General features: G+C 43.7%; 3 protein-coding genes across 16 annotated transcripts in view; 1 reads left to right on the forward strand and 2 right to left on the reverse strand.

Annotated features, from left to right (window-relative positions):
- Window positions 1-7777, reverse strand: part of PIKFYVE (phosphoinositide kinase, FYVE-type zinc finger containing) — a 63912-nt gene extending 56135 nt beyond the window's left edge. For 2 of the 10 annotated variants that reach the window (XM_088058454.1, XM_014249334.2), the window contains exons 1-4: window positions 7139-7204; window positions 5691-5784; window positions 4271-4452; window positions 2588-2773 (exon numbers count right to left, since the gene is read on the reverse strand). In XM_088058454.1, the coding sequence (XP_087914580.1) occupies window positions 2588-2773; window positions 4271-4452; window positions 5691-5701 (379 nt within the window). In that variant the 5' untranslated portion in view covers window positions 5702-5784; window positions 7139-7204. The other 8 variants (XM_014249336.2, XM_014249332.2, XM_014249335.2 and 5 more) reach the window with 8 other exon arrangements.
- A 144-nt stretch (window positions 7778-7921) lies between these two features.
- IDH1 (isocitrate dehydrogenase (NADP(+)) 1) lies at window positions 7922-23778 on the forward strand. 3 transcript variants are annotated; one of them, XM_014249418.2, is made up of 10 exons: window positions 7968-8024; window positions 10623-10684; window positions 10815-10942; window positions 12343-12634; window positions 14388-14493; window positions 16943-17120; window positions 17504-17655; window positions 18735-18875; window positions 21063-21225; window positions 21744-23778. In XM_014249418.2, the coding sequence occupies exons 3-10, from the start codon at window positions 10821-10823 to the stop codon at window positions 21835-21837; spliced, it is 1248 nt and encodes a 415-aa protein (XP_014104893.1). In that variant the 5' UTR covers window positions 7968-8024; window positions 10623-10684; window positions 10815-10820; the 3' UTR covers window positions 21838-23778. The 3 variants fall into 3 exon arrangements, with proteins under 3 accessions (XP_014104892.1, XP_014104893.1, XP_014104894.1); XM_014249417.2 differs by lacking the exon at window positions 10623-10684 and having other exon boundaries at window positions 7922-8024; XM_014249419.2 differs by lacking the exons at window positions 7968-8024; window positions 10623-10684 and adding an exon at window positions 8735-9025.
- A 128-nt stretch (window positions 23779-23906) lies between these two features.
- Window positions 23907-26337, reverse strand: part of LOC102108011 (uncharacterized) — a 39208-nt gene continuing 36777 nt past the window's right edge. For all 3 annotated transcript variants that reach the window (XM_088058527.1, XM_088058526.1, XM_088058528.1), the window contains one exon: window positions 23907-25932. In XM_088058527.1, coding sequence (XP_087914653.1) covers window positions 25722-25932 — 211 coding nt within the window. In that variant the 3' untranslated portion in view covers window positions 23907-25721. The remainder of the gene's footprint in view (window positions 25933-26337) is intronic.

Here is a 26337-nt window from a genome sequence, read left to right on the forward strand (position 1 = left end):
TGGACTATTTTGGTTCAATCCAGCACCTTGAAAGCCCTCATCTGACAGCACAGCACACACAGTCCAACGCAACCAGTTGGGCCCACGGTCCCTTCACAGTGACTCCAGCTCTGCAGCTCCTGCTCCAGCACACGATGATGCAACAGAGCACCCAAGAGAGAGGCCACACAAGCCATTGCACAGTCTCAGCACTGGTTCTTCAGCCACACAACCCTCAGAGCATCTCTGATATACGCCAAGCATCTAACAGCTCCTCCTACTGTCACAAAAGCCAGGAAGGAACTATTATAATGTTTTTGTGTAAGCAGCCCTGAAGGGAAGCACAGAACTGAAACCCTATATAACTGCTGCCAGACAAGAGTCCTGCAAAAGCCACCATCCCTCCACATTGCTCTGCACTTGCAGTTGTCAGCCAGCACAGTCCCTGGGCAATGAAAAGAACTGCTGCCCAAACACTATAAGCTAATGCACAGATGAAGGGTGAGGGTCAGCATCTTCAGAAGCAATTTCATTTCATCACTCTTTAGAGGCATCAGCAGCAACTTTTTATTTATTTATTCCTTTCAGTTTGATTAACTTGATACTTTATTTAAGATCAAGTAGGCTAGAGAAACCTTTGTGAAGGGCTTATATATTTTCCCGCCTACACTTGCCCATGTTAAGTATCTAAGTAATGGAAAAGCCTAGAGAGACATTTATAGGCCTGTGGACACAGGGCTACAAGACTACAATTCAATTAGCCAACTCACTGTCACTGAAGTCAGTGGGTGACCCAACCTATCAATCTGGATGTTTATGTAAATCCCATCACTTATTTTCCTGCTTTTCACTATTTAGATATGACAATAATTTCAAAGATTTTTTTGTGCAGGCCAGCATCAGCTGCAATAGCAGAAAAAAAATTCTCTGCTAGTCAAAGAAAATCCTCAAAGACCTGATTATTCAGCACCATTTAAGGTAAAAAAAAGGAAAGAAAAATGATTTTCTAAAGTTTGCTTCAAAAAAATTTAACACCTTGTTTTTAGAGAATGAAAATGCAAGTATTTTTCCCCCTCTTCAAATAAAGTGACATGGCCTAAAAAACTCCCCCAAATCTTCTCACCAGTCCAGTACACTTTTACTTGTGTTACACAGAGATCATGTTTGTTACAGCACCAAGGTTGATTGGGGGAAAATACTCAACAGCAAGTCAGGCGACTTGGCTCACAGTACCACAGAAATCTTCAAAAAGTGAGCTGCAATTCCTGCTTGTTCTAACTTTACTTCTTTACAGGCTAATTCATCATTACATTTTTCTAAGCATGCTTGCATCCAGACCCAGAGAGACGAACGGAGGTCCTGAAAAGGAGCTGGAATAATACAGAAAGAGTTTCTCCCACACACCTTAAACTAAATCTTGTGCAAGACAGTATTTCCCTTATCTTATTCCCTGGCTGCTTAATCCCAGAGGAAGTCAAACAGCAAGATTATTTCTGCCTTCTGAGTATTGAACAACATACCTCACCCGAAGGTTTCTAACACTTAATCCGCAAGCAACTTCCAAGTGATTTATAACAGGTACCAAGAAAAAGCAGCTAAGAGCTGTTCCTGAGGCATTTGAGACAATTCTTTAAGAAAGAGCCCAAGCAAACAAAACAAAGCCCCCAAATTAATTAATTAAACTCCTTAATTGCTTTATTGGAAGAAGTACAGCTGAAAAGATCAAACAGTACTAGAGGGCAAGGAGGAAGATGATGAACATGTTTAAATAAACATGCAAATGACTTAGGTAAAAATGCAAGTTATCTATACTAGAGTTTTGCCTGGCTACTAAAACTACACATCTTTCTAAATATCCCATACACATTAACAACATTTAGGATCTGATTTGTTTGCACTAAGTACCACACTCTTGGAAATACTGTCTTGCACAAGATCGTTAGCCAGTTATCAGTTTCCTCAAGGCTATCACTAATAGCCAACAGTAACCAGTCAGATTTCAAGAGGATCCCCCGCAATCTACTTTCTAGCTCTTCCACATCTTCATAAAGCCATTACACGGTTACACCTTTGAAATCACAATCAACTCACATAACAGCTAAAAGATTCAGTACAGAATCTGGCAATATTTTCATGGTTAGTCAAGACAGGAAAAAAAAGAAAAATCTTAAGCATAACTTCCTATTCAATTCTCCTCAAAACAACTAGAAGCAAAAATCCATTGAAGACATAAACATCAAATCCATCCAGACTAAGCACTAAAGTTAGAGTTAGCATGTGGATGTTAAAAAACTGTAGTCTCTCAAGACAAAGCAGAAATGTTCAGGATCAAAGTTCCAGAGACTTTAAAACACTGGATGTGTTTTTGCAGCCTATTCTGTTCCAGACTGCTTTCCAATTGGAAGAGCAGAGCCCCAACAAGAAACTGTCTTGCTGAAACACCAAGAACTGGATGGTTATGAGCTTAAAATGCAACCTCACTAACAGAAGCATTGTAGCCTGTTATGAATCTAGACACTCAATGAACCTTTGCTCACATCCTTCCACCTCACCCTGAAGCATCCTGGCTAGTACAACACTGCTTTATAGAACAAAGAGCTGAAATTACCCAGAGTTGCCGTTGCAGAAGATCTTCTTTGCAGCTCACCAGTCAGTTGTTTTTTGTAAGGAATTGGTGATCTCAGAGACTGAGCCCTCGTGGGATGCTGAGGACTGGACCAGCCACCACTCAATGCTTGTGGATCACTCTGTCCTGCCTCTGCTCTCTCTGCTGGGGATGAAAGCCTGCCATCATCTAGAGTTGACAAAAAGCAAGAAACCACCTGTTCAGACATGATGAAGAAAACCAGTAGTACACGCAAAGCTAAGGGTAAAAAACTCTCACAAATAGCTCTTTTGGATCATGATTAAACAAAACAAAACAAATTAATTTTAAAATTTAAAAATACAATACACACCACAGAAACAGGACAGTAGGCTGTCTTCAAGGCTCAGGCTATTTCAGAAATTCCCTAATGTGAAAAGTGTCAAAAAAATCTCTGGCAGATTATTCTTGAATAAGAATGTGAATTATTCTTGCTGAATAGAATAACTACACTTGACTATCAGCTTCTGCCTTGAAATGAGGTTTTCAGTTATTTTACAAGCCAGGACTAAGGTCACATTAAAGTTACTACAGCCTTTAATTTCCATCAGCACATCAAGTATAGACAGGTTCTCATTGACTTCCGTAAGTAAGATGCACATTTCATGTGTTCTTTCAAGGTTGTTTTCCCATTCACTTAACAAAAGACTTTGCTGACTCCAGCTACATCTGTCAGAAAAAAAAACAAGTGAAGCCAATATTGACCACATTTTATGCAACTTTCAATAAATTAGCAATGACAGGTGCTACTCTACTATGCAAACTAATAGCAGCCATACCAAGTATTTATTTTTCATTCTGCATAAGAAGAGTTTGAACAGATCAGTTTGCTTACGCAAAAAGCTGTTTGGCTCTTTTCCCCCAGCCCAAACATTGCTGAAGTATGCTTAGCAGAGCTGGATAATGAACAGACTAAACAAAAGCAGCTGACCAGTGTGCCATCTCCATCCTAAAGAGATACACAGACTTTCCACAAAACCCAGGTGCATTCATTCACCACTCTTTTCAGGATTTTTCTTTGAAACAAAAAGGAACTCACACAGTTCTTTTAGAGTTTTCCTACTGAGAACATATTTCATGACACATGCAGCACAAAGGCCAAAATCAAGTAATACTTATAAATATACAAAACTTTCACAACATTTCAGACTTCTTGATGGGGAACATCTAAGCCATGCAAATTAAGTGTGGACTTCCAGCTTTATTGCAGCCCAGCTGTCACACATCTGCAGGTATGAGATGCACAGGAAGGTGAGGGGTGGATGAAGTCTGAAGTAAGAACTTGCACTGGAAGGACAAGCATACATTTTGCTCATACAGGCTGGCAGAGGGTTACTCCTACTTTCAGCCCCAAAAAAATGCATACAGACAAAGGAAATTCTGATGTCAAGCTAAGAATCCATATAATACTATCTGCTAACTGGCTTGTCTTTGATTTTCACAGGCAGCCACAGCTTTCCAGCTGCAAGATGCTGGCTATCTTCTCTCATAATAAAGCTCTACTACATCACCCAAAAGCAAGATGCAACATCTCTCACAACAGAACTGACATCAGCCCTTTGACATTATGCTTCTATGTTCAGAGATGTTTCTACAAGCAGCAAACAGCACGCACAACCCATGACCACGCATCCCCCCAGCACTTGCCTTTGCTGAAACGGAAGAGATTTACAAAAGAACTGTAAGCTGATTTAAAGGGAGGCTCGTCCTGGTCAGGAGTCAGGGGTTTGAAGTGAGTGAGATGAGACGGGCTGCTGGGAGAACGAGGTAGATCACTGGTAGAGTCCAGTGTCGGAGAGCATTTGTCATCTGCAGCCATTTCAGGTGCCCTGGAAAGAGGTCAGCAACACACATTACACACAGGGTGGTGAAACAGAATCTCTTCAGTCTTCTGAACAGGAGGTGTCTCATTAGATTCCAAAGGAGGGACATTCACCCAACTGACCACAGGCATCTGCTATTAGCACAGATCAAGAGTGCCAGAGGAGCCCATGCTCCCAGCCCAGCCATTGACACGAGAGCAGCATCTCTGCAGAGCATAATTCAGAGTGCCTAGTTAAACATCCAGAGCAATAAAGTAAACAACCACTACACTGATGACACACTCCAGTAGAGGTTTATGAGAACCTGAAGTTTTCAAATGGAGACTCTGCAGGCAGATCACAAAGAAGTTTTAATTTTGACAGCTCTTCTCCTAATATAACTTCTGCAGCCCTTGTAACACAACTGAAAACAGACATGCCTGAGCAAGCACAAGGCAGACTTGTTGTTTGGCCAGGTTAACTTCAGAATGAGAAGTAGAATAAACTATAAACAAAAACAGGACTGAAAGATTAATTTTGGTGGGAAACTATTTCCATTCATTATAATAGAGGCCCTTGTGCAAGTTACCAGGGAAGCAACCCAAACTGTGGTTTACTCATTGTCAAATCTAACACCTTCAAACAGCCTCATTTTTGGAAGCAGCTCCATTAAGGAAAAACAAACAAAAACCCCAAATCACTTTCTGTATTAGGAGAAGCCCTACTTGCAAACCTTATTTTCTGCATAACAAACTTCATACAGCCAAGAGTCATACTTTTTCCCAACCCATACTCTTTAAGCTGAGCAGACACCAAATTTCTTTCACAACACCTCACTCAGCCTGCACTTCTAGCCTGCTAGGCTAAGATGCTTACTACCTTCATCTTTGTTTAAGCAATACTGAGTGAAATGTTTGACAAAGTAGGAACACAGGGAGCTGATGGAACCTATGAGTGACAGCTGATTTTTACCTGTGCCAAGAATCAAAATCCCTTATGAGCCTACTTCCTGCTTAGCAGCTGATACACACTTCTTCATGAAGTAACAATTTCCAGTTTCCACAATTATTTCCTAGAACTTACAGGCATATATTGTTGACTAGAATATTTTCTTCCAAGTTCCAAGAAGCCACACTAAAAGAAATCTGTGCAGTCCAGAGAAAATCAACATGATCAGCAAGTGACACTGAAAGTGCTAACAAGCTGCAGGCAGCTCATGTGACAAGGTTTGACTATTCCTACAAAGAATGCTGAAAAGATGGTACCTGCAAGTCATTCACATGACTTCTCAATGGACTTCTGCTTGTTGCTCTGTACAGTAAGCACCTTCAGCCCAGTTTCTTTTGCTATTCACATATCCTCAGGAAAGAAAACAGAGAGGCATCGTTTACTAAGTTTCTCTTGAAACTTTGATCAGGGTCTTTATGTAAGGCTGAGTCTTAGTCTTCCACATCCCTCTCCCTTGTAAATCAGGGTATGTTTTGCTGCTGTTCATTTCACCAGTATTATTCAAAGAGGTGATTAAACTGTATTTAAACACCAGAGTTCATGGAACGTTTTCCTTGAAACACATGCTTCAGGTAAAATTGGCATTGTTTCTTCAATATAAAGGATACTAATAGTTTGATTTTTAAATTATGAACATACAACAAGGGTGTACCTTCACACACACACATTAAAACTGCCACTATGAAGTCAAACAGTATTGTAGGAAACTGTGTTCATATTTCAGCAGCTGACTATAGCCCAGCAAGATAACAGCTACAAGCAAGTCTCTGAAATTACATTAGACGTGTATATATATATATATATATAAATCTGTATATATATATATACAGAAAAATAAAAACTTTTGTTTCAAGGGGGGAAAAAATCCCATAATAACTGCTTCTGTCACAGCAGTATTGGTCTAATTAAAACTATTGAAAAGCTTACCATTGTACCTGGCATGAGCTCCAGAAACACATAGGTTTTCTGTGCTGTACAACACACTAGCTGTGGAATCTATCAGCCTTTCTATGCTTTAGCTGTCCCACCAAAGGGAAAATACTACCCCCATCTCACCGCCAGAAACCAATATATAGTCACTTCTTTGTGTAATACGGGAAATGAGAGAGCAAGGTGCACATATCGGTCAGCAAGCAGAAAACCAGAGAACATTTCTCACAGGATCCTCACCAACAGTAACAGGCAACGTGTCTAAACTCACTGAAAGCTGCAGCTTCAGCAATCACCACTCATCACTGATACAATACGGACTACGAGGGCGGCTGTGAGCCTCCCTCCTCAGAGGGAGTTCTGCTGTTCCAGCCAGAGCAGCGCCGGGACGTCCTGCGCCCCAAAACCTGACCGCAACTGCTCAGTGCCAGAAGGATACGGCCACTCCTTACATAGACACTACTCCCGGGCACCTGGATAACACACCCAGGGTGAAAAACACACGCAATTCAAACGTAACTCGTGACAGTTCCCTTCCAACCTCTGCGCAGAAGACAGCGCCTTTGCTCTCTCCCCTGTGAAGGGAACACCGCCGCCTTCCCTCGCCTGCGATGACAGACCCGGAGACCACCTGCGACGGGACGGGGAAGACGCGGTGGGCAGCAACCCCCGGAGAGCCGGCGCCAGCCGCTATCAAGGCCCCGCCCGGGCAGGCTCTGGGAGCAGGGGGACCGCAGAGCGATGGGGGGGCGCGGCCCCGGCGGGTTGTGCCCACCTCTACCCGCGGCGCGGTGCCGGTGCTGAAGCGGCACCGCCGCTCTTCCTTCCCCGCCCGGCCCAGCAGCGCCGCCAGCCCCGACCAACCGCCCGCCGACCGCGCCGCTCCCCTCACAGGCATCGCCAATCGAAGCTCCGCGCACTCCACCCGCCGACAGCGCCCGGCCCCGCCCCGCGGCCCTTCCCGGCTGCTCCGCACGGGTGCGGCACACCCGGGCTGCTGCCTCGGGAGCTGCTGGCAGTGCGGAGAGCCGGTGTGTCCCCCGGGAAGACGTAGTACACCGTATTCAATTAATATTCCCTTCTCTTCTATTCCTGCCCGGAGGTTCCTCCCCGGCTACTCTCCCCGCCTCGCCCCGGCCCCAGAGAGGTGCCCGCTCCTGCCCTGTGTCGACACCGCCGCCCCAGCGCCAGCAGAGGAGCCCGTGCCCGCTGTGGGTACCGCATTCCTGAGCTGGGCTGCGGCGCTCTCTCTAGGGCACGCCCGAGCCCCCCGGCGCCAGCGGGTTCCCTGTGCCGAAGGGCACTCACTGCGCGGGGCTGGCGGAGCGCGGAACGGGCCCGGTCCGGAACGGCAGCCGCACAGTCCGGGCTGTCGCGGGCCCCTCGCACGGGGGCACCGGCGCGCGACACCGGGGCGGGCCGAGCTGCTGGCCCCGCGCCAGCCCCGCGCCCCCTGGCGGCCCCGCGCCGCCGCCGCTGGGAGGGGCCACCCTCGGCCAGCAGGGGGCGCGGCCAGCAGGGGGCGCCGCCGCGGCGGCGGGCCGGGGCGGGGCGGGGGGCGCGGCCACATAAAGGGCCCCGCGCACGGCCCGGCCCCGCATCGCCTCTGCACCGCCACACAGAACGGAACGGAGTAGCACCGCACCGCACCGGGGCTGCAGGTAAAGGGCATTGCCACCGCCCCAGTGTGCCGCGGCTTCGGCGGCCGCACGGCACCCTTTGTCCTTTCTCTTCTCGGCGCGGCACACCGCAGCGGGGCCCCTAGGGGCTGGATTGTGTTTAAGGGCTTTTTTCCGTCGGTGCGGGCGGGACCCCGTGGCCGCGCCCCGCCCGCCGCGAGTGGTGCTGAGGGCGCTGCACCCCGGGCTCGCCCGCCCTGTCCTGGGCTGGGCTGTCTCCTCACGCAGTCCTGGGGTCCCCCGCTGGTCGGTGGCGTCCTGGGCGCGGGCCGGCCTCGGGGGCTCTCGCCTGTCCCCGCCCGCTTGGGGAGTGGCCCCGGTCGCGGCCGTGCCAGTGCCGGGGTTCCAGCCTCGGCCGTAGCGGCGGCTGTTGCCCGCGGCCCGGTGGGATAATCCCTCGTGTCCTACGAGATCGCCTTGCTAGGTGTGTGTGCGGCCGAAAAACGAGTGCAGCCGAGAGCTCGGTTGGTGCCAGCGACCCGCTCCGTGCCCCCTGCGAGCCGCCTCCTCCAGGAGGAGGAGATCAGCTGTACACCGGAGTTACGGACTTGTTGCAATAGTTAATTATTGCCCATAAGGCCCCGAGCCCTTCCTCCCGACCAAGCGATATTTGGAAATACAGTTTCTTCTAAATGGCCTTGGCATTGTGCCTGGGGTAAGTGTAGTTAGGGAAGGGCTGCTGCAAGAGAAAGACCTTGCTGGATTTTGGCGGCTCAGTATAAAATAAGAGGGGACGAGTGCCGGAGTTGAACTGTAGGGAATGTGTGCTCTCTAGAGGAGCCTCTGGGCGTGTTGACTGGTGTTCAGGAGAGGCATGCTACTGCAGTACTGCCCCAGTTCATAGAGACACTGCAGACGCTGGTGACTGAGGAGGGGAAAAGTACCAGCACCTGGGCCATGATCGCGGGAACATGTGGGATGCTGTGAGAGTCATTGAAGAAGCTGCTGTTTCCACACATCAGTGAGGATGTATCTCAGTGGAGGTGTGTCTCACCTACCTTTGTGTTTCCTGCATGACAGTGGCATTGAATAGTTCTGAAACCAAACCTATTGCAATGACTGACTTAGTCTGATTTGTCTTATTTAAGTAGAACCAAACTACAAAACAAGCAGTGTTTTGTGGGTTTGTGCCTGTCTATATTTTTGCTTAAATGAATCAGACTGTGTTTCAGATTGTCCCAAAAGCAAAACTGAACTCCCCTGGGGTAGTAATTCTGTGACTAGGCCATGGGCCGTGATATAGACCTTATTTATTTAGATAGTCACAACTGAAAATTGGGTTAAAAATACTTGTATAAGTAAACTGAGTCCAGACAAGAGTGTGGTAATGTGAAGTTCACGTTCTCCCTGAGGACTAGAGAGGCCAAATAGAAGCCAAGGTGCTGTCTGTGTTAGGGATAGAAGTGCCTGAAGTAGGTTTATCTTTTAAACTGAATCTCAGTAACACAATCTTATTTTACATTTTCAGTTTATTTTTTTTTAGTGCTTTGTGTTATTTTTTGGGGGGAGGTGGTTTTGTTTTGAGTGAGGTTTTTTTGTTAGGGTTTTTTGTTGGGTTTTTTTGTATGGGAGTGTCTTTTTTGTAGGGATGTTTGGGGTTTTTTTAATTTTTGCACTTTAAAAGGTTTGGAAAAGTTTGATCCTCTGAACACAGCTTAGAAAGTTTACTCTCTTCCAGACTAAAATTGTTTAATAGATTGGATTTTGGAAATGCTGCACAAGTTGCTTTAATTAGGAAAAAAAATAAATTATTCTTGGGATAGTTTCCCAACGTGCTTGTAATGTGGGGTCCTTGCTCTGCACAAGGAGTGCGCACCTTGGAATGACTTGGTCTAGATGAACAGATCCTGTGTACAGTGGGACTCTTCATTCTGTATCAAGAAATTCACTTGGTCTCTGAGGCTGTAACCTCAGGCACAAGGGCTTGCTATCTCACTGTAGTATCCCAGCAGCTGCACACAAGCACAGGACTGTCTGGAAGGAGGAACTTGCCAAGTCACAGCTCTTGCATAATTGGAGCTGAGACCCAAGAAACTGTGGCTGTTGGAAAGCAGGGCACTATGTTAGAGCACTTCAGTACTTTCTGAGGTTTTCTTGACAAAGAACAAAGTGCAAATAGAAGGGCAGAGTTCAAGTTTATTTTTTTTTTTTTTGAGGCTTTGTACACAAATATCTTGGGAAGCCTCTGTTCCTTACAGCAAAGAAATCTGTCCAGTATTTATTTTAGCTGTAGAAATAAAGCTTGCCACAAAAAAACACTTGTAGCTCTTGGATTTTTCTACCTGTTTCCTTCCTTCCTGGGGGACAAAGCTAATAAAGAAGTTCACAATATATTAATCTTACTAGTTTCAGCAGTATGAGCTGCCATTGTAATCATGTCCATTAACCCTTGATTTTCAGAAAAAGGTGGAGAAACAGGCAATTAGAACTTGTGAAATCTAAAAGTAAACAGTGCTTATCTATTTCTGTAGAATTTGGGGGAAGAATTTGGTCATGTTTTCAAATTCTCTGATACAACCATAATTAAAGCCCATGCCCTTAATTGTCAAGATAGTAACCTTTCTTTTTATCCTCACACAGATCTTCCTAGGAGCTGGGGCTTTAAGGAAGATACCATGTAGCATGAAACTAAGGATAAACAGGTTATTTTCAAGACTTTTTGGAGAGATCTTGTATTCTATCTTAGTGCCTCACCTAGTTATGTTGTAAAAATGCAGGATACATGTATTGGTAGCTTTTAACTTAGGTTGCACTTGTTTATGTCTGTTGCAGTTCAAGATGTCTAAAAAAATCCGTGGAGGCTCTGTTGTGGAGATGCAAGGAGATGAAATGACACGGGTCATCTGGGAACTGATTAAAGAAAAGCTGATTTTTCCTTATGTAGATCTGGATTTGCACAGGTAATGGCTCTGTGACATTCAGCTACTTTGTTCTGCAGTTTGCATGTGTCATTAGGTGTTGATGGATTTTCATTTAGCACTGGAAGCATGCCCTCCTCACAGCAGTAAGCAATGGATGCTGAATTCTGAGTTAGCTTTTTGCCTGTGCTGTGCCTTTAAGAGAGTCTCTCAGAGGCTTGGCCTGTGTTTTGCTCTCCTGTGTCTTGGGGTTTCCAGCACCTGCACCCCTGAGTGGGCTTATGGCTTCTTGCCATGCCTGTTTGAAGATCTGCCCAGAGGACAAAAGGGTTTGTGTAGGGCACAGAGTCTGTCCTGATGGCTGTAAGCTGTCAACAACACTGCTGTTGACAGTGTGAGCTAACTGCTGCAATTACTCCCTGAAGCTAGCCTGTGCTCCTGTACTCCCTTCTGGAAAAAAAAAAATACTAGCAGCTGGGTACAGCAAAAGGGACATGTTATCTACAGCATCTGCCCAAGAAGAACAAATAATCTCTTCTTTTTCTGGCCACTGAGCTATAATTATTAGATAAGTATCCAGCTACATTTCTCCTAGCCATGTAGACAGAGGCTTTCACTGGTATCTGCCATTGTTAAACCCATGAGTCTAACCTCTTCCCCTGCCAACTGGAGCCATTTGTATGCCACCTACATCAGGCTTTCTGCTTTTCTTCTGGGAACCAGGCAGACAGGAACCCTGCAGCATAATGCATGCGCACAGTTTGGAGAGCATCCCTTTTCAAAGAGGGTGGGAGGAGGGCAAACAAACCTCTGGCTGAGGCAGCACAATGGCTAGATTTGTATACAGCTGGCTGTGCTTCAGGGCTGTCCCATGCTGGGCACCCATTGTTCTCCAAAAGCTATTAAAACAGAGAGCATGGAAATGATCTTCCTCTGATGTTTGAGGGGAATACTGGCAGTTTTGCTGCCAGAGCAGGATTGTGGGTCCATTATCAAAGCAGTTTTTAAGCCTAGTGTAGCTTCATGTGCTCAGTACATGAAGTAAGCCAAGAGCCCTCAGGACAAGAGGTTTGAAGTAAAGGTTCATATTCATCTGGGGATTTTGCTGCTTCATACAATTAGAATCCTCACTGACAGCTGCCATTGCAGGAAGCTCAAAAGGCAAGGAAGAGGAGATACTGTCCCATGCTGGCAGCAAACCTCAGCCATAAACTGAAACTCTCCTTTCACCACTCTCCTACCAACCTCCACTAGCAGGAGAAATGTCACTCTTTAAGTCTGATTTCTTCCAGTCCAGCAGTATTTGGACTGGAAGAAGGCTAACTTCAGTTGTGGCAGAATGCTGGAACTACTCACAAGCACATATGACGTCTTGTTTCTTAACTTTTGAACACAGATAAATGTCCTGGGCAGTTCTGACCGTGTTTGTGGGTTTGTTACAGCTATGACTTGGGCATTGAGCATCGTGATGCTACAAGTGATAAAGTAACTGTGGAAGCTGCTGAAGCCATAAGGAAATACAACGTTGGCATAAAGTGTGCGACCATCACTCCTGATGAGAAGAGAGTGGAGGAGTTCAATTTGAAGCAGATGTGGAAGTCTCCCAATGGCACAATTAGAAACATTCTAGGTGGCACTGTCTTCAGAGAGGCTATTATTTGCAAGAACATTCCCCGGCTGGTGTCTGGATGGGTGAAGCCCATTGTCATTGGCCGTCACGCTTATGGGGATCAAGTGAGTCACTTCAGTGTTTACCCTTCTTTTTGTATTAACAGGCTTATTCCTGACTGGTATAGAGCTCCAAAGACTTAGATGTCCCTGTGCTCCTGCTCTGTCCCTTGCATTCCACCTGGGACCACATACAGGCTAGCATACTGCATCTGGCAAGTGTGGGAGAGCCAGGTTCGTGCCTCTCTTCCTTGAACAGTGTCACTGTATAAACAGCATTCAGAAGCCTGTGCTTGGACTACATAGGCTTGTACTTAGACTTAACTCCACTAAGTTATTTTTCTTCACCCCTCTAGAACCCTCCTCCCTACATAATAACGTATTTAGAAAATATCCTTTACATTGCCCACCTTCTTACTTTTCAGGACTTTCTGGTGTCAAATACTGCTCACAGCAAAAATGGATAAAAATGAGTGATTTCTAGAAGTGGGTAAAATTGCCTTCTGTATGGGGATGTGTTTTTTTTCTATTTCTTTTTTAAACTTTTTTTTTTTTTTTACTGTAATCTGCTGCTTTAGCTTGCACAACACACCTGCAGAGTTGGTATCTGACCTAGGCACATCAGGCTGTGGTACAGAAGTAGAGAAACCTCTTTTATGAGAGCTCTCCTGACAGTGGTAGTAGAAGGCTGTGGAAAGCCCTGGAATAGTTCTCAATGTTGTGCCCTTTGACTAGCCTGGAAGATAAGAAATCAGTCATGTCAGCTCCATGGGCAATCATATGCTATAAAGCTACCAAATATGGCAAAAGAAAATTGTTCTAGAAGAGCCAAATGCTTAAATAGGTGACTAAACCTGCAAACTGAAGGCAAGTCATTAGATTACCTGAGATAGGGAGGTAAAATAATAAATTTTCAAGAGGAAAATAGTTGCAGAACCTTGAAACTAGAAAAGAATGGGATTCAACTTCCTTAAAGGTTGTGAAAAATTGAGAAGGTAAAAATAATTATAGGAAACAGTGGATTAAAGGGGAAGGATTGAAACCCTGCAGAAATATGAGATTAAAGTGAAAGGAACAATATAAGAACACCCAAAGGACATAGGAGCAAGACACTAACTTCAGAACAGCTCAGGGAACAGATTCCCATGACAGGAGGGAAGCTACATGAAGAAGAATAACAAATTTCAAGGAAATGTAACCTTAAATAGTACTGTTCAGGACAACTGGGAAAATGAGACATCATTTTAATACTTAAACTTTTTAATTTCAAAGACTCTGACTACAGGTTGGCCTTTCAAATGTCATTTTGTATGATGTATGAACCCTGTTATTTATGAGATCAGCAGCTGTAATATGAATGGCTTTTTTGAGGCAGGGAGAGGAACCTTTCTATCCACCGATGACACAACAGTCTAAATACTCTGCACTTTAAAACCTCAGCATATCTGCAAAAGTAGATACTCTGCCAGTTGATGGGGCCCAAGAATCTGTGAACCTTTTCCCCTGAAGGGGAAGATGGTTTCTGAAACAGGCAGACTTTTGACTATTTAAGGACACAGTTTAGTGGTACTCGTGGCAGTGCTGGGTAAACTGTTGGACTTGGTGATCTTAAGAGTCTTTTCCAACCTAAGTGTTTCCATGACTCTTGTCTTTCTACTCTCTAGTAAAATAATCCAATGACAATATGGCTGAATAAAAAGTCTCCTTAATGGAGTTTTTAGTACAAGTAACCTGCCCTCCCAAATGAGGTCTGTCTTTTATGGTTCCCTCTTCCTGATAGATAAAATCATCATGGCAATTTTTTTTTTTTTTTTAACAGTACAGAGCAACTGATTTTGTGGTACCTGGGCCTGGAAAAGTAGAGATGACCTACACTCCTGCAGATGGAGGCAAACCAGTCACATATCTGGTCCATAACTTTGAAAGTAGGTATTTTCTCTAATTAGTGATCAAAACTGATATTTTTTATTTAATTCAGCCTTGAATTATCAGTCAGATCTGTTTGATGATAAAGTATGACTTGGAGGTAGAGTAGGGGAGAAACTTAGGGCCTTCATTTATTTTTCAAGTACTGAAAGTTCCTTGAAGTCTTCCTGGGATCAAAGAGGCACGTCAAGAGCACAGTCATATTAGATTGGCACCTGTCATGCTCCTTGTATGATGACTCTGGTAGCAGCACATACGTTTTTCTCTCTGATCAGAGACAAACTTGCTATGTAAACAAGGCTTGACCTAAGGGGAGATATATTTGAGAACAATCTATGTGTAATTCTTTCTGGGTTTAGGGTGTTTTACTGATCTCTGTATACCTTTGCAGTTTTTGCTCTTCTTTATGAAGCAGTCTTTTTATTTGCTGAATAGAAATGAGAATTAACACTTTGTCAGGTGGAAAGAGGATTTCCAAGGATGCTCCTGACTGTGTAGACTGTAACTGATGCAGTCTCAAAGGTTTTGGTTCACTCCTCTCCCTACTGCTGTGCTGGTTGCAGACATTGCAAGGCTCAGAAGGAGTCCTGACATTGCTGGGCTTTATTAATGGAAGCAGTTACACATGCTGCTAGAACTCAGGCTGTTTTTCTCTAGGGGCAGGATTCAGGAAAACATCATACAAATTATGTCTCTTATCTATCATTAATCAAAGGGTTCAGGATTTAAGGTCTTATGATGATCTGTGTGTGTGTGCAGTGCTTTGTTTTTACAAGAAAATGAAACCATGTAAACCACAGCCTCCTTGTTTGTGTGCAGTTGGTTCAGCAAACAGGTACCAAGATTGACATATGACCCTCTTTTATAATACTTGATTTCTCTGGTGTGCTTGTTCATAAGGACCTACATCTCTACCATCTCTTGTTGCATAGCCTTTCATCTGGAGTTCACCTGCTTCACAGCCAGTCCTAATCTGTTTCCATTTGATAGGTGACTGGTGAGCCTGTGTTGGAGACGTGTGGCCATCCAGCTGCCAGTCTGATTTGCTGTTCTGCATTGCACCAGCAAGCAGAAAGCAGGGAAGTGCAAAGGCAGATGACTGCTGTTGCTCTGGGGAGCTGCCCTCCCAGATAACTGTTGTGCCAGCATATCTTCCAAATGGTTAAGGGTAGCTTGTCTTTTTACTGTACTGATATGTTCAACCTTGACACTGAATCAAGAGATTTTTAGTAGGCAGTAGGATTGTATGATTGCAATAAGGATTTTCTTTTACTTGTATGAAAATAGTGGTTTGAATTAAACTTAATAGCTGTCATCCAGCAGCCATGAAATCATGGCTCCTGAGGACAGTCTCTGTAGCTGACCACACCCTGAACTATCCTTGACTCCATAGGGAAGGTACAAGGACATGTATTTTTTGCTGGTAACAACAGGAATTTCATTCTCTGCCAATATCAACTTTAAAATTACATTGCTATCTTGGCAAGCAGATAAACCTCCTCTGGCTTCCCCTCTTCATTCTGCATGTATGTCCATACAGTAACAACCAACTGGAGGTAAGGACAAATGGATATTAGGATAGGTATTTAAAAACTCAGGGTGTTTCCAGAGCAAAGATCTCTGATATTGGTCCTGTACAAAAACTAGATAGATGGTGGTAGTGAAGTCCTTAAAATTAAGTACATGGTATCTACTTTTCACTAGAAACACAGAGTTGTGCTCTGAAAATGACAAAGCTTTCTCATGAAGCTCTAGATCCTGCTTTCACCCACAATCATCCTCTTCCATGATCTGAGTGCTGCTTTCTTTTAGGTGAGCTGGGCTGCAAGTTCGGCACACTTCCATTTCTGCTTCTAACACATCTGCCTTACACAATCTAAGTCATGTGAATGTTGATGGTTCCTCAGAGCCTTCTCAGGACTTGCCTGAGCACACACATGACTGGCACGTTCTTCCCACAGCTTACTAGAAGTGAGCCTGAGCGGGTGGATCAAAGCTGCAGGGTATGCCACACATGTGCTGAAAAAATGCAGGAATTCATGTGGAGTCTTGTTTAACTGAGCTAGGCAAGGCAGTTAGGTAGTTGCTGTTAGTTGCTGGAGTTAGTTCTGAATGCAAAACATTTGAGGTGTAAACACTTCTGTCATAGGGTACTTGAGTACTTAGGCTGGATTAGAACAAAACTTCTTAGAGGGGTTAGATCACATTATTAAGACGTACTTACCTGTAAAACAAAACCACCTTCCTATCTATGTGTCACAGAACTGCTGGAGCTTTGAGCTGATAGTGCAAAGCAAATCCTGAAAGAACCTTAAATTGAGAACTATATTAAGACACATGGGGAGAGCACCAGCCTGCCTGCCAGCCAGCGTATGCTATGAGGAGAATAAAATTCTTAAATCAAAACTAAATCTAGTTGATTCCTGTCTATTCTTCCTCCACTAACAGGCTGTGGTGGTGTAGCCATGGGAATGTACAATCTTGACCAGTCTATCAAGGATTTTGCTCACAGTTCCTTCCAAATGGCACTGTCTAAAGGCTGGCCCCTCTACATGAGCACCAAGAACACCATTCTGAAGAAGTATGATGGCCGCTTCAAAGACATCTTCCAAGAGATCTATGACAGGTAATCAGTTGTGTACTTCCTACTGCAATGCCTAAGTCTGCAGCAGGAGTATCCTCTCCAGCCTTTTGAGTTGCTTTTTCAGACACTCGGCACCACTTTCAGGGCACAGTCTCCCTTGTTCTGCAAGACACAATACTCAATGCAGAAAGCTCTGCTAAATGCAGCTGTGGTGTCCGTCTCTTCTCATAAAGCCACAGATTCTCTGTGGGTGCCTCTATGACTCTGAAGCATCCTTGCTATAGCCTAGCAAAGCAGACAAATTAAAAAAGAGTAAAGAGAATGCAGAGGTTTTTTGTCTTTAGTCTTAGCTCTGTGCACCTCTCTATGGACAAATTGTGTAATCCCTGTTTATATGACAAGGTGTTTTGATTTTTGTTTTCTAGAGAATACAAGTCCCAGTTTGAAGCCAAAAAGATCTGGTATGAGCACAGGCTCATTGATGACATGGTTGCTCAGGCCCTGAAATCTGAAGGAGGCTTTGTCTGGGCCTGCAAGAACTATGATGGGGATGTGCAGTCAGACTCTGTTGCACAAGGTATGAGGTGCTTCCTGTGCCACACTGAAGCAGGCTTGGTAGTAGTCTCTTGTGGCCTTCTGTCATCTTATGGAATGGCCCAGGAAGTGGTGTTAGGTCTCAAAACTTGTATTTCAAACCTGTGGCCAGTTATGAAGGTATCAGACAGTCAAAAAATACTGATTTTGCTTTTACAAGAAAATCTATTGAATGTAGACTCTGTAGTTGTATTTACTTACAGGAGGGAAGTTCCTACCACCATGATAACTTGTAAGCTTTCTATTCTAATGGACAGTATTTAGACAGCTGGTTCTCTGTCACTGACAGCTTGAGTTAAGCTGGCTGCTGCTGAGTGTGATGGCAGGTGCTCTGCAGATAAGTAATAAAACCTTCAGAACCTAAAGCTACCTGTCAGGTGTAAAGAGAGAGCTTGATATGTTTAACTTTACATATTTTCAATTCTTGATCAAACGCCTATATTACCAAGGTACCCAGTGCCAAAATGAATATGGATGCAGAATTCCACAGGATGAGATGTGTGGTTTTATGTAATATGCTCTTTCTGAAGTAATGCCACTAAACTGCCTCTCACAGAACAAGGATGTGTGTTGGACTGCTAAACAAAGCAGCCTTCAAAGATGCAGATCTCTGAAACTTACAGGGTTAGAAGTGGTGTGAATGTCCAGTATCAGAAGGTGCTGGTTCCTCTCACAAGAGCAGATACTCTTGAAAAGAAGTTAGTTTGTTTCCTATTACGCTGTGTGAAAGACAAACAGCCCAATATTTACTGTTCTCGTTCTGTATGTTTTCAGTAGAAATCTGTCTAGCAAATTAGGTGAGAAAACTAATTTTCTTGAAATGCTGCAGAAAGTCTGTGTATCTATATCTCATGTTTCAGCAGGACTTCATGTTGAGATGAACTGTTATTTTGATGTATAGGGACTTGCCAGTTAGTTGCAGAAGGGCTGCTTCAGCTCTGTTGTTCAGGGATTTTCATATCAGTGGAAGGATGTAGGGGGACTGTAGGATGGGGAGATTAAGGGGAATTTGAGGGAGCTGACCGAAGAAGACACTGAACTTTTGAAACTTGTATTGTGTAGGTTATGGCTCTCTGGGCATGATGACCAGCGTGCTGATCTGCCCTGATGGCAAGACTGTTGAAGCAGAAGCTGCTCACGGGACAGTTACTCGTCACTACCGTATGCATCAGAAAGGCCAAGAAACCTCCACTAACCCCATTGGTGAGCTGCTTTTCAATGCCCATCATCATCTCTACACATGAAAGAAAAAGTTTAGAGTAAGAACATCTGTACTCTTTCTGTAGACAGCGTCACCACTGAGTGGTAAAACTTGCAGTTCATAATGCATTTTTCTTCCAGAGACTGTGACAAAGCTTAAGGAGAAGGAAGTACCTAAGATTCTTAAATTCTCATTGATCAAAAGAAACTACAAAAGTTGGAGTGTCTGCAAACAATCAGAAAGTAGATCAGGAAATTACACATGTGACATGGAAATTGCTGTGTTAGTCCCTGACCTACTATATAAGCACACAGCAGTGAGTTTTGGATAAAGGGGCAGGGTGAAAGGGAAGAGAGGAATTAAAGAGGTAAAGATGAATTAAAGTAAGAAAGGAAAAGAGAAAAAGAGAATTAAAGAGGAAAAAGAGGAGAAAAGAGAGGGAAAATAAGATCACCAGTACTGGTTACAGCATTAATTCTGCTGAGGACATGCCAATCCTGGTTTCAGTGCTGATCCAGCTGATAAGTGGCAATCCAGCTGCATTGGTCTGGCTGCTGAGATGTGCCCTGGGGGCACCACCTGGGCTTGAGGGGGGTCAGAGTGGGGAGTACCCTTTTATGGACAGGTTTCTTGCTTTTTATGTACATTAGTCATCAAGTGCAGTCCATTCTTTCAGGCCTGTCTGGAAGCTGGTGAGAGGACTGGGAGTCTTTGGTGTCAATCCCACCCTATACTTCATGCCCACTTCCTGCCACTCATTCTTGTGCTGCACTGTACTGTGTTGTGATTCTTTCTCACGGAATAATGCTCTCCTGTTTCCACCTGGCCCCTCTTTTCCAGTCAAATCTTGTTCTTTTTTATGGCATGTCAGTACCAACAGTTCATGGTTGGCTCTACACCCATCCAGTTATCAGTGTTTGAGACATACACATTAGTTCCTTCTCTTGAGATGGGCTCAGTTGGGCAGAGCACAGTGCTGATAGCACCAAGAGTGTAGATTCAATCCCTGTATGGACCATTCACATAAGAGTTGGACTCGATGATCCTTCTGTGTCCCTTGTAACTTGGACTATCTGTAATTACATGTGTATCTTCTGGAAATGGCAAGCTCCGAAAGATCTCACTTTGGGCTGCTATTTAAAGGGTTGTTAGAGAGCAGGGTATAGTATACATTAGCTATTTATAATCGAGAGCTTGAGGGATCTTGCTTTGGGTCACTTTATGGGGTCGCAAGAGAGTGGGCTTTAGCCATAGTAATTTTCCATCCTTGCTGCAATTCAAGTCAGTAACTTTCTTTGAAAGTCCAGTAACAAAAATATTATTCAACTTGGGTTGTTATTTAGGCAAGAAAAATACCTTTTCAAGGCTGTTCATTAAAAAAAAGGTGCTCGTTAGATACCACTAGTTCCTGGGTTTCTGATAAGCTTGAGAAGGGCTTAGTCAGGTGTGGTTTGCCAAAGCCTAATGAGCATTTCTCAGATCACAGTGTGGCCTGAGAGAGGCAAGGGAACACACCCCCAAGAGTCTGCTCATGACTTAAATCAGCTTCTCTGGGTCTCTACAGACCAAAAAAAAAAAATCAGCAAAAATCAGGCTGGAATGGAGTGAGTGTGAGCAATAAGCCAGACCTAACCTAGCCTTTGAGATATGTACTCTCTCCTCTAAAAACAACTGGTTTATAGCCACAAGGCCTTAAGGTTTAAGTTAGTTGTTTTTTATTTTACTCCTCTTTCTGATGGCCCAGAAGAACCAAGCACACCTCAAGCTATGGACACACTCAAAGTGTAAGTGCATTTGAATGGGACACGGGGGAAAGAATCCTCTAAATTTGCTTAGAGACCAGAGCATAATGTAGTGTTAGGAAAAGGACTGCACCGTTCTGTCACAATATTCTGTGTAACTACAGAGGCCTACCACCTGACTTGGGCAGGAGGAAAGTAAAATGACATGCATGGAGAGATTACTGGAGGCAGTGAGTAGTTTCTGAGGTTCTGCTTTGGTTTTTTTTAGAGTTGCATGAAAGGCAAAGCATACCTAGATGAAGTGTTCTTTCCCATACCAGATCTTCTTTTTTTTCAGTCTGCTTTCCTTTTTATTGGTATTAAAAAAACAAATTATTGTTCCACATGATGATTTAGAGCAACTTTCAGGAAGTTCTAGATGGATAGAATAACCGTGTTCTCTTTCAGCCTCCATCTTTGCATGGACAAGAGGCCTCGCTCACAGAGCTAAGCTGGACAACAACAGTAGCCTCAGGAACTTTGCAGTTGCCCTGGAAGAAGTCTGCATTGAGACCATTGAATCTGGCTTCATGACAAAGGACCTTGCTGCCTGCATCAAAGGCCTGCCTAAGTAAGTGTATGAAATAACCAGCTATGCTTACAGGAGGCTGTTTTACGTGATGGTTGTGATCAGCATTTGCTGGAATGTTATTTTTAGTAATAATAAAATTATAATGGTAAAGAATACGAGTCTGTCTCACAGGACTCACCTGTACTCATGCTATACAAACAGAACACGAGACACTCCTTGACCCAAGCAGCTTAGTCCAGATTGATCTCTCCCTGCTATTGCACCAAATGAATGGGGGGAAAAAAGTAAAGAAGAAACTGAAAACTTTTAGATTTTTTTTTAAACAGTCTAGCTATGTTGGCCAGATCCTCATAAATCAAGAAGACCTACATAACTAAAATATCACCTGGCTATCTCTTTCCAGAGCCTTTTGTCAAAAAACCCCAATCTGATGAGTAGGAGAGAACTCTTTTGGTTTTAGAGGCATAACATAGAGTTTTTTGCACAGTCTTCCCCTGCTTTTATTATTTGAGAGTCTGTACAGCTAATAACTGTCTTGTTTTGTTTCCTCCCACCAGTGTGACACGCTCTGATTACCTGAACACCTTTGAGTTCATGGACAAGCTTGCTGAAAACTTGAAGCAGAAGCTGGCCTCTATGCCCAAAGCTTAGGGCATGGGTTCTACTCAAGCTCCCCCAACAAAGTCTCCCACTTACCTAAGAGTGTAAGTGGCACTGTCTCGTGCTTTGTTGCGCTTCGTTTAGGCTGTCTTCAGCTTTGGCCCCCTGGTATTATCACACTGGCAGATACTTCCTATCAGAATCATCTTTTTGCCCAATTACTCATTTTTCTCTTGATTTTCTGTCTGATGCTCTTTCTGCTCACACTTGAGTCCTCTTGCAAAGCATAGGCACTGGAGGTCTCTTTCCTCATGAAAAGTGGATTTTGTAGACTGGAATCATCTGAGGGAACTCTTCATGACTTGAGAAGTACAAACTGGGGGTTTTAGCAAACTCTCCATACTTTGTATCTCAAACATAGGTACCTTCTTAACCTTTTGCATTAAGTCAACACTTTCAAGAGTCTGCAGCTGTGCTGGATTCACCTCATACGTACTTCAAGAACGTGGACTCTAGCAGGAGAATGGGAATGGTGCTCCACACCACAGTCTCTGTTCTTCCTATCAGAAGCCCTCTCATGTGTCTTCTGCCCCATCTCATAGACTTCAGTCTCACTAGAACATGTTGCAACTTCTGGCTGAAGAAGCTTCTTTACATTTTGAGCACACTCTTCAACCTTGAGGTCTATCAGGATTACTTTCTGAATTGTTTTTAATTGCAGTTGTTTTCTTTTTTCCTGATCTTGCTTTCTTAGCAGTTGTTCTCATCAGTTTTCATTTTTCAATAGGCTCCCTCCAGGTTACAAACATTCACCCATGATTGCTGAGTTTTTACAGACTCACTCCCCCTAGATGTGAAGCTATACCAATATATAGATGATACTCTAATAAAAGGAGATTCCCATGAAAAGGTGGGAAAAGCAGCAGCAATAATGGGAAGCATTACATGAAGCAGAAATTGAAATTCCACTTGAAAAACGTCAAGGACCAAGTAAAGAAATAAAAGTTTTGGGTACTCGGTAGATGCAGGAAATGCAGTAGGTCCTCCAGTCACTTTAAAGAAATGAAAACAAATACAAGTGCCCTCATCAGAAAGAGAAATTACAAGGAAGAGAATTACAAGAGTTAATAGGAGCTTTAGGACATTGGAGAAAACACGTTCCTGGCTTTTCTGTCATTGCTCGCATAAGTGACTCTGTATTGTGCTTTGCTGTGTAACATTACAAACACTAGATAAAAATGAACATAGACACTTTTAAAACTTTCAAAAATCATGTTTTCTGAAACCTTTGAGCTGCTGGGCTAAGCCCTACTTTTGCAGATGAATTTGATAAAAGCTTGGTATGGGTCTGGATGCCTAATTTTGTTCACAGCAGACCTGAGGTTTTTCTCTATGACTTTGATCTATGTCTGTCTCTTCCTCTCAGTGTGAAGGCCAGTATGTGTCACAGCTCTGGTGAAACCAGCAGTGACCTACTGTCCAGCAGACCTTAGAAATTAATACTGTCCTCTCCTCTCCAGTACTTCCCAGTGAGTAGAAGTGAGCTCAGAGGGCTATGCCAGCTCTACTGCAGCCCTCCTAAATTTATCTTGTAGTGCCAACCAGAGCACAGTATCCTGATACCAAGGGATTTGGTTCCATTGCTGCAGTCAGGACTGTAGCATTTGAATAGCACTTAGTAAATGCTGCAAACAAGCCTTATAGGCTAAGAGCCTACCAAAGCCATGCTGCAGTGTCTAAATGCAGGCCATGCATTTAGTTATGCTCCTTCTGACTGGGTGTGAAGCATAGGAACTGTTAACCTCTTCCCTCACCCCACAATTCATAAAGGTGCAAACTTTTCTCCAATTGTCTGGGCTATTACTTACCCTTGTTGTCTTACACTAAGTCAGATCATGACTGTGAAAACTTACTCCATCCATGGTTGTATGTTGGGTTTTTTTTTAAGGAGTATTTTTAATTCAGACTAAAATAAAAGCCAACTAACATTCATTGTGTCTCCTTCCTTTGTGTGATTAGCAGATATGGGGAAACCCTGCCTCCGAGAGAGACTCCAATAGCTTTCAGCACAGTCAAGTACATGCTGGGACAGACTGCTGGAATGTGATACAAACACAAAGTATCTCCCCTCTTAGACTAGAGTTTTAGTTTGTTCTGGCCTAGGCAAAGCTGTCATGTAGTGTTAAGTGATGTAAGCATCAGGTAGTGAGTGTAGAAGAATTCAAAGATACCACTTGCATTGAAATTTTATTTGGGGAGTAAAACAAACTGATACATCATCACTCAGCAAAACAGAAACTGGTTACACATGAACAAACTCTCCCTCTCCAGCTGACTGCTATAGGTGGTGATTAGGATAGAGGTACCAGTGTTAGACTAAAGGAGCTAGTATTACCATGTGTTTGAATGGTAATGCTATTCTGCTTGCAGCTGTTTCTGTACCTTCAATGTGAATGAATACAGTCTACTATTCTGTTATTACCACAAGCATGTAAGTACAGCTGGAAAAAGTCCCATTTCTGACCCACTGAGGCAATGAAAACAATTACTGGGAACAGTCTGAGATCTATGTTCCTGTCTGGCTTTTGACATCAGTGGGTCAACACAGGCAGGTTCTAATACAATGGCACCTATAAAAATTCCCTGTTATTTATTAGCTCCTACCTGGTTTCCAGAGTTACAGAGTACCAGAGAAAGCTTGGTAACTTCCAGAAAACTGAACAAATAAATAAGAGGACATTTTTGAATCTCAGGCTTTTTGTTTCCTAGTTTAGTAACAGTACAGCTTAAATGTCAGCTCTGCAGTAGCATTTACCTGACTGCAGATGATGCTTACTTTCCCTCTACTAGAGGTTTCCATCTTCTGGAGTCCTGTGAGTACAGAGAATACAGCAAGACCCAGCCTGTCCTCATGAACTGATGGATGTTGCTGAGATGCTAAGGAGAAGCAGTATGGTCAGAAGAAAAGAGCAGCCTTCTCCCTGCTCTGCCATAAAGAGGAAACACTTCTGCTGTCCAAACATTTCTTTCCCTTTCACTACCAGTCTGATCCCTTCTTTTCCCCACCATACTCTCAAACATTTAGAAACAATAACCTTCAAAGTTACACCAGTAGACATAAAAAAGCAAGTGCTTGAAGCCAGTGGGTGCTCAGTCTGCAATGGAAGAGTGCAGGATTTCCTGAAACACAGCTGAACCCATCTGGAGTACTGTTGTTCAGCTCTGGGATTTCCAGTTTAAGAGGGATAAGGACCTGTTGGAGTAAAGCCAGTGGGGGGGACACAAAGATGATCTGAGAGCTGAAATACCCCTCCTGTGAAGACAGGCTGAGAGCATTGAGGTTGTTCAGCCTGGAAAACAGAAGATGCTAGGGAGACCTTACTGCATTTTCCAGTACCTCAAGGGGCTACAAGAACGCTGAAGGGTATACTTTTAACAAGGTCAAGGAGTGATGGGGAGACGTTTTTAAACAGCTCTGTCCCACAGGAACCTCTCCTCTGAGCACCTTTCCTGTAGCAATACTCAGAATGTTTGAGACAAAACATGCTTGGGTCTGGTCCTAAGCACCCTGTGTTTCAAATATTCCTTAATGTTGGTTGGTATAGGGCTTACCCTCTGCTGCAGGGAGCTTTACATGGCAGACAGGAGGAGAGAACATGAAGGAAGCAGAAGATAGCTACGGGCTAATCATAGAGCGCTTACGGGCCATGCCCATCATTAAAATAGACCTCCATCAATTTGTGTCAACCACTTTCTCCACACCATGAGTCCTAAAGATTTAAAAACAGGAGAAATCCACGGTACAAGACTCAAATTGTCAAACTGGTCCTTGTGTTGCCGTAGTTGGAAAAGTTCAGCTGCCTGGTCAGCCACCTCCATCTTTGCTCAGGCCACTGCGTTCAAAGTTGTAGCCTTGTGGCTAAAGGAACAAGCTTCTAAGAGTTTGGGGGCTGCCTTTCAACCACTATCCTTTCTGTTGTTATGAACTTCATTGCCTTGGCACCGAGACATTCTTCAGGTGTTCCTTCTTGGTTCTCTTTCATCTTCTTGTTCATTCCCTTGGCTTTGACAGGCTTTTTTTTTCTTTTGTAGATAGGAGAGTGGAGGAATTCACTGTCTGTAAATGGGTCACCCTGTCTCAGTTTCCTGCAGAACCAAAAGGGTTACATTGAAACATCAATATTCCTTGAATTACATATATGATTTTAGTCCCTAAAGTTTCTGATTTCAGTGCAGTTCTTCCCCATAAGATGATTAAGTGGTACAGTCTGTTTCTTGTCCAGTACAGAGTACTTTCTGGTGCAATATAACCAGCTATTCATGGAAAGTTCAAACTGGGACACTTTGCAGGGAAAAACACACCCAGTAATGTTATATAACAACAAAGTCATAATTTTAGGAGTACATAACTGTGCAATAGCCATTGGATGTTGCTACCTTGAGAATTAAGCTTTTTGATCTTGTTTTCATAGTTTCTAGCCATTTTCCCAGGAAAGTACCTATAAACATAGGTGTTTATACCATTCCATTAAAGAAATGTCTTTTGGTAGA

The sequence above is a fragment of the Pseudopodoces humilis genome, chromosome 8, assembly GCF_049639895.1.
Source record: "Pseudopodoces humilis isolate 2021_Gansu_Grassland_sample_001 chromosome 8, ASM4963989v1, whole genome shotgun sequence".
NCBI classification, from domain to species: domain Eukaryota; kingdom Metazoa; phylum Chordata; class Aves; order Passeriformes; family Paridae; genus Pseudopodoces; species Pseudopodoces humilis.

Excerpts from the sequence above, each read along its gene's own strand:
- IDH1 (XM_014249417.2), top strand. The coding sequence starts at position 10,821 with ATGTCTAAAAAAATCCGTGGAGGCTCTGTTGTGGAGATGCAAGGAGAT. Across the intron at positions 17,656-18,734 it reads GTCAGACTCTGTTGCACAAG|GTTATGGCTCTCTGGGCATG; the intron begins GTATGAGGTGCT and ends TGTATTGTGTAG. Across the intron at positions 21,226-21,743 it reads TGCATCAAAGGCCTGCCTAA|TGTGACACGCTCTGATTACC; the intron begins GTAAGTGTATGA and ends TCCTCCCACCAG.